Raw genomic sequence first — 17,239 nt, 5'->3', positions numbered from 1 at the left:
ACTCCCAAGCTAGGCTCAGTGGAGAAGGGGCGGAAACTGTTGGCGAATTGTAGCTATTGCAGACACACACACCATAACACATATGACCACATTTAACATATACACTTACACACACTGGAGCCCAGCACATACATACACACACACACATCATAACACATGTGACCACATTTAACATATACACTTACACACGCTGGAGCCCAGCACACAAACACACACACACACACACGCACGCGCGCACCCCACACACACACACACACGCACGCGCGCACCCCACACACACACACACACATTCTGGGCACATTGTGCAAAAATTTTCTCCACAACAGACACATGCTTAGGTCCGCAAATTGCACACAGATACTCCCAAGCTAGGCTCAGTGGGAGAAGGGGGGCTAACTGTTCTCTGTCTCTCCTTAACTTCCCAGAAAGAAAAAAAAATAATGTAACTGTCAGAAATGTGATAGGACTGTCGAAGACATATGGAAAAATCTCAAACAACCCATGTAAGTTGTACAACATAAATCCCATTTCTATTTGTTCTGCGACAGTGTGTAAACCACACATTTTTCATCAAGATAGAAAATTAAAACCCTCGCCGGGTGTAGAATTGCCGGGGAAGTTGGATAGCAACCCGAGTGTCCCGGCAGCAGGAGCAGCAACTGCGGGCTGGCCTCGGCCTGAGGGATGCTCCTGACTTCCCTTCCTCCGCAGCTGGAGCTGGTATGGCTGCCCGCACACCGGGACTGGGACTGGCCGAGCGTCCCGTAGGCGTATCCCTCATTCAAAACATTCCCTGGTTAAGCATGTAACTAAAACCAGTTCATCCCAGTCCCTGGAGAATTAGATAGTGTTATAGATTTCATTCATTGAAGTGTCTGTTTATCCTGATATCTGTCCCCCCCGCCCCCAAGCCAGTTTGTTAATCATAAGGAAATGTCTCAAGAATTCTTGAAAAGCTCAGCATTTTTGGGTGGGTTTGCTGTGGAAGGTCCCCACAGCCGTTTGAAGACTAAATAATGACATCTTTTTGTTTTTTCTCACCCGAATATCATTCTTCCAAAAAAAAAAAAGCCTCCTAGATCAGGCTGGGAGGTTTCTTTTTGCTGAAGCCCCCTCCTGCCTCCTCAGGGTTTGTCCCATATGGACCCCCCAAGCCACTGTTTTTAATAGCCCCCCCCCCCACACCCTCTGTTGACAGGCAGTCTACCACCAGGGGAAGCCTGGCTCTTCTTGAACTTTGGGGTAATTTCCAACGACAGGTGCCTCATTGTGGTCAGAGTTCCGCATTTTCATTCTCGGCTTTCTCCCCAGCATTCGGGTGGATGCCAGTGTTGATTGAGATCCGGCGCATTGGTCCAGCAGGATCGAGCACTGGGTGTCTCAGGGGGTTTCTCTGGGAGATGAAGATCACCACAGGGAGGGCCAGACCCAAGGAGCTCTCAGCATCTTTGACCCTGAGTCCTCATGGCCACTGTTTGGCCTCTTGCCTTTGAGTCATTTAGAACCACAGATTCCCTGAGCTTTTGAGATGGGAGGACTGGAGAGCATGCGGTTCGAACTTCTGCCTCCTCCCCCAGCGCGCAGATGGGGAGACTGAGCCCCAGGTGAAGCTCTTTCGACGTGCGAGTGAGAGGAATCGGGCGGGAAGATGGCGTTCTCTCTGGGAAGTGGTGGGTCTCAGCTGGTGCCTCTTGAGTTTCTGAAGCAGGAACTCTGGGTCCTCTGCCATCTCCACACAAAGCTGGGTCCCATCTCCCACTTCCTTTCAACTGAATTCAACAAGCATTTATTCAAGGACAATTGGCTGAGTACATAAGGGAACGAGTCTCTACTCTGAACCAGGCGGTGAGCTGCAGGCAACGGGGACGTGGCTCGTGTTCCAGGACCCACTCTCTCCCCTTCTCACAGTCATAGAATTTGTAGCTGGACAGAGAGGGCCACTGAACATAGACGCCACATCCCCCAGTCTCCCTCGCAGCTCCGTGTGGCCATGGGCTTCAGTTCTGGCCAATGGGATGCACGCAGAATGCCAAGTGCCAGCTTCCGGGAACCTACTCCAGAGACAGCTGTTGTCTCTCCTTGTCTCCTCCGACTGCTGCTTGAAATCCTGCTGCTCCATCTTAGACCTGAGGCTGAGGGACACAGCCGCTGGAGGGCCAAGGACGACTGAAAACATCTGGTCCCCGCGGGCCTCCTGCGGCTAAGTTGCCATTTCAACCCCGATCACCGACCTCCAAACTCCATATGGGAGGAAGGGTAGTTTTCTCTCTTGTTTAAGCCATTGTTACTCTGGTTTTTTGTTTTTTGTTTTGTCATTCATTAGTTGATCTATTTAGTGAAATAAATACTTGACAAGGGTTTGGAGACATTCTGACACTTTCTAGCTTTGCCAAGAAAACATTGGACTTTTTTCAAAAGAAAATGTTATTAAGAACCTAGATTCTCTGGCTGAAAATATTTTAAATAAAAAGATGTGTGTATATGTACACATACGCATAACCTCTCTATATACATATATGCTTATGTAACATATGCATAGACGATCTTTGGAAGAATAAGAGGAGACAGGCCCTGGGAAAGAACTGGGAGCTTGGGGTTGGGGTGGGAAAGAGACTCACTGCCTACTTTTTTGTTCTGTTTTAATTTTTCAACCACGTGTATGGATTACCTTTTTCTTTTAATGCCAACATTTTAAAATGAATGAAAATCCATTTTGCACCTTAGAGACCCCCAGTCCAGTCACTGTCATATGAGCCTTTTCAGTGTTGCCAGGTGGATGCCTAGTTCCACTCGTGTTGTGTTAGTGTAAAGATTTAATGAGATAATGCCTTTGAAATCAATGTATTAAGGACTCACAACTCTTTGAGGTATAAACATGATCGAATTTTCCCAAAGCTCCTCTAGCTGTGCGCTGTAGAACTCTCCCCTCCTCCTGTTCATGTAGGGAGGCAGGACCGTCATTGACATTTGGGGTACATCTAGAACTTTCTAATAAATTCCAATGACAGGAATGCCTATATTTAACCGTCGTGGGCGCGAAAAACAGACTTCTACTCTGTTAACACATTGAAGTTGCCGATAATGTTTGTTACATCTGCTGGCATCACCTTAACCAATACACAGGTCCACATGGTAAATGAGGAAGTTAGGCTTCACCCACACGGTACCTGCTTTAAGAGCTTCTAGGACTGTTAGGAGTCTATCTGCCATGCTCTATAAAGTATGCACAATGTTTTAATTCCACTTTACAGCAAGGTTCTCTTTTCAATCCCTCTTCAGGGGCCTTCCCCATTAAAAAGGCCCACTTACAGAAACTACTACTTAGCATTTTTGGAACTTGTTATCCTATTCAGCAGAGTCTAAGTCAGGAGGCTTTGAACTCGGACAATTACTGCTCTTGATTAACAACAAGAACTGATGAGTTGGCCTTTCTAGTGCGCTAAGCAAACTCAGCCAAGCAGAAAATATCACTGAAAGGGAAACAACGGGAAGTGATTTTCTTGGTTACATTACCAGCCGTCGAGATATTTACACATGTTTGTGGATAATGTGGGAACCTCTGCTGCTCGCGTGCTCTTCCGGGTGACACGGTCGGGCTGGAGACACCATGTTTCCCACTTGACCTGGGCTGTAGATGTCATTCTGTGACTGCAGGCAGCCGGCCCAGTGGAAAAAAACACAGGTCCGGGAGTGGGCCGGCCTGCGTGCAGCATCCCCGGCTCCCTGGACTAGGGACACCTGAGCAGCCGTGGCCTCGTGTGGTCGGACAGCAACATAGAAGAGTGCCCACTTCCTCACACCCTCGCCAGAACTGGCTATTTTCAAAAAAGGTCTTTGTGAAGTTGAGTCGTGTTGTTTTCGGTCTTGGGAAAAGTAATTAAGTTACAATGCGATCATTAGGATGGGCCCTAATCCAATATGGCTGGTGTCCTTAGAAGAAGAGGAGACGAGACAAGGACAGAGGGAAGTCCACGTGAAGACCTGGGGAGAAGATGGCCATTGACAAGCCAAGCAGAGAGGCCTCAGAAGAATTCAGTTTTGCCAACACCTTGATCGGGGACATCTAGTTCTCAGAATTGTGAGAAAACAGGTTTCTGCTGTTTCAGCCGCCCATTCTGTGGTGGGTTGTATGGGAGCCCTCGCAAATGGAGGTGGGCTCTCGGGTATATGCCCCCAGAGCGGGTCTGAAGTGGGGCTTGCACAGGCCCCCCTCGCCGCCTGCAGCTGAGACAAGTCAAGAAAACAATGTCAATTTTTTTAAATGATTTTAAAATTGTGTATAATGCATGTTCACTGAAGAAAGATCAGAACAGGCCGATCAGACAAATATCACCTGGGGTGCTAATGCTGCCAGTGGTCCAAACCCACAGTCACTGTGGGTCCTGCAGAGGGGCCTCCTCTTGATTGGCTCCCTGTGAGGGCCACCTCCTGCCTGCGTGTGCAGAACACCAGTCTCTCCCCGAGACACTGTCGGGGCAGGTGTTGGGGCAGGTAGAATAGTCTCCTTACCCCATCCCCACCCAGCTAGCCAGGAGGTCCCGAAACTGATTGGTCTGTGGGGCTGGGAATCCATATACCCCTCCCCCCCCCGCAGCCTCCAAGGAGGGTCTTCAGCCTCTGCTTGCACTTGCCACCGCCCCCTCCTCCTGGAGCAACCCCATTTGCTAGGAAATGACTTGAGCCCAGGCCAGCCCTCACCTTTGACCCAGAGCCCAGGTTAGCCCTGACCTTTGATCCAGTGGCACCCACAGAGCCTCAGCAGGCAGGCTGAAGGAAAAGGCCACAGTGTCTGATCATCTCCCGACACAAACCTTTCCCCATCCCTGGAGCTGTGTGTACACTGCCCCCTCTGCCTGGGATGCCTGTCCTTCCTCCTTTCTCTAAAATTTCCTGATAGCATCCTGACCAGCCTTCATTGCTCAGCTCAACAGCCACTTCTTTCAGGAAGCCTTCCTGAATCATTCCTCCCCCAGCTGAATGGAATCCCCTCTGTGAGCCCACATCTCTCTGTCTGCCCCACCAATAGGTGGCACTGGTCATGTGTTGCCTGGAATTAAAATATGTACTTCATCTGCCCCAGTTGTAGACTCCTTGTTGGTTCATTTCTGCATCCCAGCCCTGTCTTGGTCTGTCTGGGCTGCTATAACAAAAATACCATAAACTAAGGGGCTTAAACAACAGACATTTATCTCTCACAGTTTTGGAGGCCGAAAAGTTCAAGATCAAGCAAGGCGCCTGCAAATCCAGTGTCTGCAGAGATCCTATTTCCTTGTTCCTATTGGTGGAAGGTGCGAGGGAGCTCTCTGGAGTCTCTTTCATGAGGGCACTAACCCCACTCATGAGGGCCCCACCTTCATGACCTAAGCACCTCCCAACGCTCCACCGGCAAATATCATATTGGCGATTGAGTTTTAATATGTGAATTCTGGGGGAACACAAACACTTGATCTATAGCAACCCTCCTCCAGCACCGAACACTGGGCTTAGCTCAGAGGAGGGTCCGACTGGAGTCGACTTCTGGATGTGAAACTTTTACTTCCTTACAGCAGGGAAACTATCTTGGCAAAACTCACATTTGTCGTTGGGAAAAACTTTCACACAATGCATGACATTTGTTCCTCATAACACCTTCTAGGTCAATGCCATGCAGTTTATACCCACGGCACAGAGGAAGGAACCAAGGCTCCTGGAAGTTGGCTGCTCACATCAGCAAACTTCCCAGCAAGAGCTGGAGCTGAGACTCCCAGCCAAGGCTCTAAGGCCCCAGTACAGCTCTGGACCCATCACCTTGCATGGGGCCTGGTTCCAGCAGGAGTGTGAGGAATGAATGGGCCTGAAGCTAAAGCCTCCCATGACAGACCTCAGGCGTCCCATCTGTCCCTCTTCGTGATGCTCACTGAGGGCAGAGGTGCTGCTGGAGGCCGCCTGAACATCTTCAGGGTTGGCATTTCCACCCTCTACTGGAGGGCTTGCCCACGGCCTCTATTCTGCTGTCGTGTGGGGACTGCACACGCCCTGGTGACTGGTGCCCATATCCCCGGAGGGCAGGCATGAGGCCTCTGTCCCAGGAGACCCAGGGACAAGAGCTGCAACATCAGGGGTAGAGGTCCCTGTTCTGTCTCACCAGTTCCAAATGCTGCTGCTTCTCTTTGAAATGTGTGCTTCTAAGCCATCAGCACTGGAAAGAAAGGAGCTGGGCCAGGGCTCCGCGTGGCAGCGTGTCTCTCTCTCTCTTTCCCTCAGGAATCACCTTCGTCGCCATCCATTGCTGAAATGAATGGAGGCCGTGCAGCCAACTTTATTAAATATGAATGAGTCACAGCCCATGGCCCCCACGCGGTCACTCGCCTACTCCATCTCTGGCAATTACTGCGACGCACACACTGTGCCAAGGGGCACAGCGGTCCCTGCCTGCCCTCGCAGACTGACACCACCCAGCAGGGGCAGGGCTTGGGTCTGCAGCTGCCCTGGCCCTGCTGGAAAGCCACCTCTGGGCTCCCAAGCAGCCCAAATGCTCAGCTCTGAAGGCACAGGGACAGGGTACTTTCCACAGGATTGTGGTTCCTTGAGCTCTAAGCTCTGGTCAGATACGGCCTGAGGCTTTGGAGCCCAAAGACAAGGTCTCCAGGTTTCTGAGCTCTGTCTGTGTGTTAGAGGCATGTGGGAGCACCTGGTTTTAAGATCCAGCCTAGATCAAGGTGAAGAGCATGTGTGCGTGCACACACTATTACTGAGCGCAGATTTGCCGTGTTAACGTGAACCTCACAAGAAGCCCCTAGATTGTGAGCTTCCTGTCAGCAGGGTCCTTGTTAGCCCTGTTCACTTCTGTGTCTCCAGTGCTGGGGACAGAGTAGATGCCCAGTCACTATCTGTTGAATAAATGAATGAGGTGGATGCTACTGACCATTTTAGAGCTAACAAAGTTAAGGTTACAGAACTCAACCGAGGTTCCCCGCCAGCTTCAGAGCCAGGAGTCAAACCCAGGGCGGGAGCTCAACCATCGCTCCACTTGGCCAAGCCAGCTGGTAGCTGCCTGGAGCGTCTCCAGGGCAAGACTCGGGCTCTGCCCCTGCTCAGGCCACAGTCCTCCATTCTAGTTGTTCAGATTTCTTTTGACCCAATTTCATCAGGAGAAGCCAATACCAGTCCCCACAACTCGATGCGGCTTTGTCCAAGTTACCGAAGACCATCTATGAGGTGGTAAAAACAAATGAGATCAAATCCTTATTCTGAACTTAAAAAATTACTTTTATTTTAGGAACCAATAAAATTATGGCAAATATTTACAAATAATTATCTCACATAAAGGTTACATAAAATCAATTCTTCACAAGTAACAGTCACTCATGAAAAGACACACAGATATTAAAAACTACGCCAATCTTATTGCAAATTTTTCCAACTAATCTAAAATAAAAGTCTTGCAGTCAACCATTTAACTTAAAATAAAACCACAAATTCCAGGTTTGACCAGAAAAAAAAAAAGTTAAAAAATTAAAACAAAATCCCACCCCTGTTGTCTCCCAAATCCCACCCCAAGCCCCTGCCCTCCTCCCAGCAAAAGAAAAATATGTCCAACATCTTTGGCAAATTGGCACTGCTGTAATTACATTCAAATATTATTACACACAAAAGCAACACACGTCACTAAGAAAAAAACACACCAATGTTTCCGGTCAGTTATTTTCTACTAGAAAAAAAAGAATACAAAACATACACATTTTTAAGCTTTTTTTTTTTCTTTTTTTCAACCTGTTGGAGACAGAACATCTCCCACTTCCAAAGGCAATTCAATTGTGGGGTGTTTTTTTGTTGGTTTTTATTGTGATTTTTTTTTTTTTTTTTTTTACAAGTAAGCATCGATGCAGGCATCACAAACTTTGGTGGATACGTATTTCTTTGATGCTGGAGGGTCAGTCCCTAAGACAGAGTCAACTGTCAAAGAATGAAAAGCAAAATCCATGTGTCTTCCGGGCAAAGAGTTCCATTTGCAACGGAGTCAGCATTTCTACAAAGACTCAATGTCCAAAGGCCACTAGAGAGTGAAAAACCAGGGTAGCATCTTCCAGGGAGAGTCAGATTTCCACCCTCAGCCCGAACATGGAGGAGGCCCAGCCGCTGGGACCAAGAAGTGGGGCCCTCAGTACCCGAGACCCCACACTGTGCTGGCAGCTTGGGGTCAGGGGGTGGGCCTGCCTCTTCCCGAGCCCCAGGACGGGCTGCTGCCAGGTCCGCTCGCCTTCTCTAACCAACGGCGAGGACAACAGGCAAGAACTGGCATGAGGAGACTCAGCGCTTTCTCTGAGTTTCAAGTACAGCTGCGATGTGGGGGGGCGGGGGGTGTGTGTGCTCCCGTGTGCACACGCTCATGCGCACGTATGGAGGGGAAGGCCAGATTTAGAGGCTCAGAGCTTTGCAGGGAGTTTCAAATAGATTCAGGATTTATATATTTTCTTGTTAGTTTTATAGCAATTAATTGGCTATTGATTGGTTGGAATGTTCAACTCTCCATTTCCTCGAATACAATAAAATAATTTCATTAAAATGTATTCATGCTTGAAAATAAGGGAGCCATCAAATGGTTTCCTTTCTGTTTCACTCCAAGGGAAATGCACCATGTGTAAATCAAAAATCCATCATCCAAATCACCCGTTCTCAAAGGTGCCTTTGGAGAAAATGAGGGACGTGGGAACAAGCGTCGTGATTTGGGGGTACGGGGGACCCAGGGTCCACAGATGCGGATGCAGTGGGCCTAGATTGGGGTGTGAGGCTGTGGCTTGGCCTCCTCCAGCCAGGCCTGAGAGTCAGGAAGGGGCACAAAACTCCCCCGCTGTTCCCCATGCTCCCCTCCCTGGGCCTTGCTCAGAGCTGCCCCAATCGGAAGGGCAGATTCCTGCCCTCTCTCTCCTGCCCACGGGCTAAGCACACTACCTGAGACCCACCCCATTTCAGAATTCGTCGAGATTCCCTCGGTAAATGGATACCAGTAAACAGCCACATTTTCTCCTTGAGCCCCTCAGGGGTCTAGGATGAGGGAAGAATACCTAGACTCACAGAATGGTGGTGATATTTACCCCCATCTTGAGATGGACTACACAGGACCTTTGGGAACGTCTGGACTGAAACTCCAGAACCCTGAGGTCTCCTTTGATTCTGGGGGTCTAAAAACTGAACCCCAATACTGAGAAAATATAGCAATGAAAGGAAGACTGGTGCCTGCCTGCTCCCAGCAAGCAGCCAAGTCGGAGAAGCTTAGCCCCGCCCCCTCGTCAGGGGAGCAGGAGGGCAAGGGCCTTGCTTCCGACCCCCTGCCGCGCCCCCTGGCACCTGGGCATCGCTCTGGAGGCCTGAGCTGACAGCGGGGAAGTGCAGATCAACACTGTGGCTCCACCATGAATATGCAAGAGGGAATCCTGAGGTACGGGGACATAAGGGGACATAGGGGACATAGGGGACAAGGGGCTGAAGGGGCTGCCAGGAGGTGGACAGATTACCACCCAGGAGTCATGGCCTGACTGACCAGCTTCCCAATCATGTATTTTGGTACCTTTCAAGAGAAGCATTGGCCTTGGACCTCTCTGAGGCCAAAAGAACGAAGGGAATAACTTCTCCAGGAGCACTAGTGTGCAGGCCTGGAAACCATCGGAGGCAGGCTCCGCCAGGCCAGGGTGGGTGACAAGCCCAAGACTACAGAGCCAGCCCTTTAGCAGGCCCCCAGGAGCAGGTCCAGCTCAGAGTGTGGTGGGACCTACCCACTCCAGCCTGGGCCTGGCCTGTTCAGGGGCCTGGATTCTACCCTTGGGGCAGCTGTGTCTCAGACATATCTTGTTTCCAGGTACAGTCAGACCTCTGTTCCCAAATCTCTCCCATCTTAAACAATTCGTTTCTCGACCAAGTTGTTCACGGAAAAAAATGTCTCGGTTGTTGAACAAAACTTCAGTTCTCAACCCCGCAACCCTTTCATGCTGATACCTGTATGATCAGTCACATGTCTCTCAGGCAACAAACAAACAAAGGAGAGAATTCACGAGAATGAGTCAGTTTACCACTAAACCTCGTGTTGTTAACATCTCAGGAAATTGTGCTGTGAATATTTTTTGTGGGGTTTTTTTTTTGCTTTTGTTGCTGCTTATTGTTATTAAATATGTACAACAAGTCACCATGGGTTCTAAGAAGGTAGTGATGGCAGCAAAGTGAAAAGGAAAGCTGTGAAAACAACGATAGAGCTTTAAAAAAGAAATAACTGTCAAGTATGATAGAGGTGTTTGCATGTCTGATCTGGCTACTGAGTATGGCGTGGCGAAATCAGCACTTAGCACACCTTGAAAACACCTCTGACACATCATTTAAAATGTAAACAAACAGGTTAAAACAGAGAGTCATTTGGGGGTCTGGAACCGATTAATTCAATTTACATTACTTCTAATGGGGAAAAATGATTCGGGTTTTGAACAAATCGCTTCTCGAACAGCCTTCTGCAATGAATTAAGTTCGAGAACTGAGGTTCCACTGTATTTGTCAGGAGTGCTTAGTTTGTTTTTAAGATTTGCTCCCCATGGCTAGGAGCTACATTCTGGCTGAAATGTCATCCAGAAGGGGTGGCTGCTGCCAGGGGCTGCCAAAGGCAGGGCAGTTGCTCTGGGATGTGGCTTCTCATAAAGGGATTTCACCCCTCAGTGCCCTGTGGTCACACCTGGGGCTTTTCCCTGCACATGTGAAAGGCCCAGCAGCACTGATCTACCCTCAAAGCCAACAGTGCCCCCACCGCCTGTGGTCACACCTGGGGCTTTTCCCTGCACATGTGATCTACCCTCAAAGCCAACAGTGCCCCCACCACACCACCTCCGACGTTCAAGTTCACTACTGTCAAAGCCAAACTGTCTGCAAGAGCCCGGGCTGGGGAGGTGGGGGGGCAGGGACCAGGGGCGAGGCAATGTGAAGTTCATCAATCTGGGCTCCCATCTCCCCCAAATTTACAATGAAGGGAAAGGAGGTGGAGAAGAAAGGGAGCATTGGACCAAGATTGGGCAGGGGTCACAAGCTGGTGGCCAGGGGCTCATGGGCCTATTTTTTTTGGTCCCACGTCCCACCATCCATGCTGCCTCGTGCCCTTCCAGAGTTGCAAGGTTACCCCGCCCGCCTGGCCTAGGAAGCAATTAGTTCAGGGCCCTTAAGATTGTGATCTCTGTTTCCCAGGCCTGTGGGCACCGGAGGGCCCCAATGACTCTGCTTGGTGACTCCTGAATATTGTCACAGCCAGGCCTGGAGTCTGATCCCCCGCAGAAAGAATGAAGAAGAGTGAAGGGACATCTCATGATACTGGAGCCCTAGACCCTGGGAGTCAGAGCTGGGCCTATGTCCAGGCCCTGTCAGGCCTCGGGGCGTGGCCTGGGACAAGCTCTAATCCACCCCCTGGGAGCCTCAGGGTACAGCTGGAAAGGAGTCTGGATGAGTCAGGGGGTTGGTGTGAATCTGGGCAGACTTTTGGGTTGGTTTCGGTGTTAACGAGAATCTAGTTGGACCATCAATACCCAGTCTTCTCCATCAGGCCAGACTCTGGCTTCCTGTTCTTTCTTCCCTCATTGGGGGGTTGAAGGGTGTCTCTAAGCCACACTCTCCCATGACAGGAGCACCATTCTATTGAGAGAGAATGAGGCCCAGGGATATCTAAGAATTCACTTCACCTCGCTCTTGCCCTGCGAGCCCCAAATCTCAAACTTCCCATCTGTAAAATGAGCACGGTGATTGTCCCAGTGGATGGTCAAAGATTGCAAAGCACCATGGGAACATCGGTTATGAAAGGGCCAACCCTAACTAAGGCGCCTTGGCAAAGGGATGTTGGGTTTGATATGTCATCAAATTTTTCTAGGGTGGAGTTAGACTAAGGTAAAAAAAAAAAAAAGTTCATAAAATCCACCATGTCCTTTTCAGAAAGCCAGAGCTAGACCGTGGAGCTGAAGGCCCACAGAAGAGCACGCAGGCCTCTTGCCACCAAGCTCTGGTGAAAGCTCTGGCCTTGTGTTTTCCATTCAGAATTCTCTGGCGTCAGTGACTGTGTCCTTTGGAACCCTCCTCTCCCAGCTCCCGGGCAGCTCAGCAGAGCCGGGGGAACTCAGCGGGGGAGAGCAGCCATGAGTGTAAGAACATGTGTGCATCGTGTGCTCTTGTGCTTCTGCCCGGCAGCCCCATCATCAAGTGGCTGTCTAGTAAGTACAATGCATCTGAGGACCAGCAGAGCCTCAGGGGAGAGAGGAAAGGCGTGGAGGGAGCGCACCATAGGGCTGAGAAGAACAGGATGGGTAGAGGGGTGCTGGTGGGGCCAGGTGGGCTTTGCGGAGGAAGGATGGTTGTGCCTTAGGCAGCCAGTTCTGGGAAGGCTGACCTCCTACCAACAGCCTGAGACCACAGGAGAGACCAGGATCTAAAGGTGCAAGAGTCCAAGAGGTCTGTGCAGCAGACTCCCAGCCCCACCACTTCCTAATATACTTTCTTCTACCTTGCCTGGCAGGTGGAGGCTGCAACTGTTTAACCAGCAGATTCCAGGGGAGAGGGTGTGCCTGCAGTGAGCTCATGGGCTCCACCTCCATCCTGGGAGACTAGCTTCCTCAGCAGTTCTAACAGCCCTGGGACACTCCCTGTGGGGCAGTGGGCTGAGAACCATCTACTGCCCTCACCATCCACTTCCCTCCCCAGGGATGGGAGGATCACCATGTGCCAGGGTTCAGGGGCCAAGTCCCAGCCCCCCTCTGCCAGTCACTGCCTGGGGACTGCACTTTGCTGAGCCTCAGTTTCTTATCTGTCTCACCACCTTGCAGGGATATTGGGGGCCAAAACGCCTGGTAGTGGCCAAAGGTCTGCTCTCTCTCCCTGCATGTCCCGGGCTTCCCTCAGTTGGGCCTCAGTTTCCCTTGAGGGGAGTTGGACTAGGTCTTCCTCAAGACTGATTTCCACCCCTCTGGGTGTTCTTATTTCCCACGTGGTCTGAATATTAGTGGGACTCAGGTGCCCACCTCTGTCTGCTTTCTCAGCAGTGGAGGGCCTGTCCCAACTCCCTGTGAGAGAAGAAGTAAGGAGAGAGCTGTCAGATGACCCTGCAGTCCCAAGGCAACCGAGGCTCAGAGAGGTGAAGGGTCTTGACAGAGGTCCCACAGCAAGGCAGAGGTACGGCCAGGACAAGACCTCCCAGGGCCAATCACCTCAAGTGCGGGCTCTCTCTGCCCCAGCTCTCTGCCAACCTGGTGACATGCAGACATCGGGGACCCTGTCACATGTAATGCAAAGTCCACTGTCATTGCTATAATTCAGCCCAGATTTGGACAGAACTTCCACCTGGCTGTTCTGAGTTGGCAAGAGAGACTATGCAAGGAATCGAGGCCCTAGGCAAAGATATGGTGGTTCCTGGCAACCCCACCTCAAAACCATTCCCAGTTCACCCACCAGTTCCTCACTGCCTGTCCTGTCCCTCTCTCAGGAGGCCTTCCTCTGTCTCCCAAAACCCTCCCAACTGGCTTTTACTGACCACTCCAGCCCACAGAGAGTTCTACAAGTCCCTCTCCAAGCTCCTGTAGCCCTTGGCCATGGCCCTGACCATGATGGCCCCTCATGTCAACAGGCAGACACCCACTATTTGAAGTTGGGCATCTGCCCCACCTGGCACCTCCATTCCCAGCGGCATGCGAGGCTCCACCAGGACCAGAGAGCTGCTCAGGAAGTTCTGGAGATGCTGCAGGTGCGTGTGGTCTTCAGTGCAGGCAAAGTCCTTTTTGTTAACCACTGTCTACATGGCAGAACAGAATCCACTCACGGGGGTCTGGACAGAACTTCCACCTGGCTGTTCTGAGTTGGCAAGAGAGACTATGCAAGGAATCGAGGCCCTAGGCAAAGATATGGTGGTTCCTGGCAACCCCACCTCAAAACCAGTCCCAGTTCACCCACCAGTTCCTCACTGCCTGTCCTATCTCCCTCAGGAGGCCTTCCTCTGTCTCCCCAAACCCTCTCAACCGGCTTTTACTGACCACTCCAGCCCACAGTGAGTTCTACAAGTCCCTCTCCAAGCTCCTGTAGCCCTTGGCCATGGCTCTGACCATGATGGCCCCTCATGTCAACAGGCAGACACCCACTATTTGAAGTTGGGCATCTGCCCCACCTGGCACCTCCATTCCCAGCGGCATGCGAGGCTCCACCAGGACCAGAGAGCTGCTCAGGAAGTTCTGGAGATGCTGCAGGTGCGTGTGGTCTTCAGTGCAGGCAAAGTCCTTTTTGTTAACCACTGTCTACATGGCAGAACAGAATCCACTCACGGGGGTCCTGGAGGGTGAGGGCAGTGTCCGTGGTGGGTGTCCAAAGTGATCGGAGCCTGGGAATGCCTCCGAAAACACATCCCAGTTCAGGCCTGCGGTTCCAGGGGCTGGCGGGTCAGGAGGACGTCAGGCCCCGCCTTGGACCATGATCTCCTGGGTCCCATCCAGCCGCAATGTTCCAGGTCCACAATGCAATCAGCACCTGGGACATCTTACTTTAGAACAGTAGTTGGCGGTTCTTTGAGTCATTTGATATACGGGAAAGAGCTGTTTGCACTGCATTGGGCCCAGGGAAGTGGAGGCAGGAAGCCAGGGTATCTCCCCAAAGTGTGTTTCTCTTGGGGAAGAGTCTCAGCAGGGGGGGCTTGGAGCAATAACCAGGTTAGTGACACACCTAGTCAAGAAGTAGCAACGAGCAGGAGGCCGAGTCGGGCATCCTCGGTCCCATGGACAGCTCCCCACTGCGGGGGCACCGGGGCAGAGGGGATGCTCTGCACTCAGGTCTGTGATGCGCTGGGAGTGCTCAATGCATAAAGGCTGGCAGTCTGCTCCGTTGGACCTTTGGGCCCACGAGAGAAGCAAGAAGGTATTTACACAGGTGCTGTTGAAACGACCACAGCAAGCTCTTCTTCCCAGGCCTGGGCCTGAAGACGGGCAGATGGTCAGACAGCCGGGGGACCGGCAGGCGGGGCTGGGGCTGCAGTTACCGGCGGCACAGTCTGTTGGTTTGTGGAGACCCCGTCACCGCTGGGAGAAGCTCGTCGATTGACTCTTAGAAATGGACAGGTGTCCAGAAGTCCAGCAGCCGTACCATAGGACCCCAGAGTCCCTGACAGGAAAAGGGGGGCAGAGTTTCAAGTGAGGGGGGAGGGTGCTGGGGGATGCTCTCGTCGGGCCCCTCCGGCTGTCTCTGAAGGGGCTGGGAGGCCATCGCCCTCAGTGATATGTGTCATCAGTGCTGGCATCTGCCTGGCTCCGAGGGTCAGTGACGGTCGTAGGCAGTGGCGGCTGCAGGTGGGGCAGCTCCTCGGGCAGCGGCGCTGTAATAGTAGGGGGAGCCTGGAAGAGAGAGAAGACGGCATGGGGGTTGGAGGGCGACGTTGTGCCTGCAGCCCCATACCTAAGGCAAATGCTCACAGGAAGGAAGGGGCTCGGAGCTCTGAGCAAAGAGCTCTGGGGAATGCACGGTTGTTCTGGCAGGGCCGGGCTTCCTGGAGGAAGCGGGTCAGGCTGGGCTTGGGGGACGGGACGAGAAGACTTGGACGTGGGGAGACTGGGTGTGTGAGTGCATGGAGCAGAGCGGGTAGCAGCCTGCCTCCTGGGACCCGCAGACAGGGCTCCTCCCACCTCTCTGGGCAGCTTTATTTGACTACATGCTTTGGTTGCGGCCTCCAGGAGCCCCGCTTTGTGTTCAAACTCCTTCCCAGGGATGAAAGAGCGCCAGGGGCTCTGGGAGACCAGCAGAGCCTTAGAACCACTGAGGTTAGTAGGCCATCTCCTCCTTCTACAGGTAGGGAAACTGAGGCTCAACAAACCTAAGTCATATGCCCAAAGCCACAGAGCCTCTCAGTGCCAGAGCCCGGCCTGGAACCCAGGTGTCTGCCCCTGGTTCAGGACTGCTGCTCCACAACGCAGTTCACGGCCTGCTCCCCCTGCGCCGTTTGTCCAGGTGGACGGCAGCTGGGGCCCTGTGAGCCGTCCTGGACCACGTGTCTGGTGGGGTGGGAACAGTAAGCTTCTTCATTCCCCAGGGGAGGTGACATGTATGGATTCTGAAATCTCACCCAAATCCAAACCAATCCTGGCAATTCTCCCCGATAGCATGACAGCACCAATGCCTGGGGATTGCCAGTCAGGCTCTGCCACTCTTGGCTGAGTGACCTTGAACAAGTGGCTTCACTCCTCTGAGCCTCAGTTTGCCTCATCTGTAAAACGGGTTCATAGTAGCTCTGCCTGAGGGCACCATGACGTAAGGATATAAAAGTGCTTTTCTAAGCCCTTTATATGCACGAACTCTTTACTTTCCACAACAAGTCTATCAGGTAGGAACTAGTATTGTCCCATGCAGCAGAGGAGGAAACTGAGGGACAGAGAAGTAAGCAGCTTGCCCAAGGCCATACAGCTCGTGGCACTTTAGCACGTGCCACCGCACCTCCAAGCCCAGCCCGGAGGAGCAGATACCCTACCCCTCACTGGGCCCCAGGAAGGCAGCAGTGACAGGGGCGGAGCGGCAGCGCCTTGCTGAGCTGTTCCCGACGAAGGCAAGGCCGCCAACCCTGTGCCCGAGTATTCCCGGAGATGGAGAATGCTGCTTCCTCTGTCACCTCCCTGGTCAGAGCCCTCACTCAGAGACAGCTGTCAGCCTCCCCTGCTCTCTCATCTTCTCTTTTCTGTGGGCTGGGGGCTGTTAGGACATACGTGCCCTCCCTGCAGGCCTGGGCATGGCCCAGGAGCAGGAAAACCGCAGGGGCTGCCCCCACAAACGGGCCTCGGGGGACAAGAAATGGAAGTAAGCCTGCGCAGAGGACCCTGGCTCAGCCCTCTGAGTCCCCCACCCACCTGCCACCTCTCGCCCTCGGCTCTGACTCACTCCCCTCTCAAAGCCTCATCTCTTGGCTGTGCTGTCCAGTGGCCTCAGCTTGAGGGTTCCACGGCAGATCAAAATCGCTTGCCTTTACCGTGAAAGATGAAAACATCACCTCACAAAGCACTCTGTCTTCCTGGTGCCCATTAGACCGTCGTCTAAAATAAACTTGTCCTTTCTCTTGTCATTTTTCCTCTCTAATTCACATTATCATCAATTTACTTCCTGACACAGTCATTCCCGGCTCCCACTCACTCTCTAATCCCTTTAAAGCGGCCACAGGCACTCCCAGTCTAATCCTAATCGACCACTGCTGCCTTTCTTCCCACCTCCTGCCCTGTCTGCCCCCACCACC

At 52.1% G+C, this 17,239-nt stretch overlaps 1 protein-coding gene across 1 annotated transcript in view; it reads right to left on the bottom strand.

The window, feature by feature from the left end:
- Nucleotides 1–13,986: 13,986 nt before the first annotated feature.
- Nucleotides 13,987–17,239, bottom strand: part of PAX5 (paired box 5) — a 161,486-nt gene continuing 158,233 nt past the window's right edge. The window contains exon 10 of the mRNA XM_014531551.1: nt 13,987–15,359. Within this exon, the coding sequence (XP_014387037.1) occupies nt 15,283–15,359 (77 nt within the window). The 3' untranslated portion in view covers nt 13,987–15,282. The remainder of the gene's footprint in view (nt 15,360–17,239) is intronic.

The sequence above is a fragment of the Myotis brandtii genome, unplaced genomic scaffold (assembly GCF_000412655.1).
Source record: "Myotis brandtii unplaced genomic scaffold, ASM41265v1 scaffold806, whole genome shotgun sequence".
NCBI lineage: Eukaryota > Metazoa > Chordata > Mammalia > Chiroptera > Vespertilionidae > Myotis > Myotis brandtii.
This window is presented reverse-complemented; position numbering and strand designations above follow the sequence as displayed.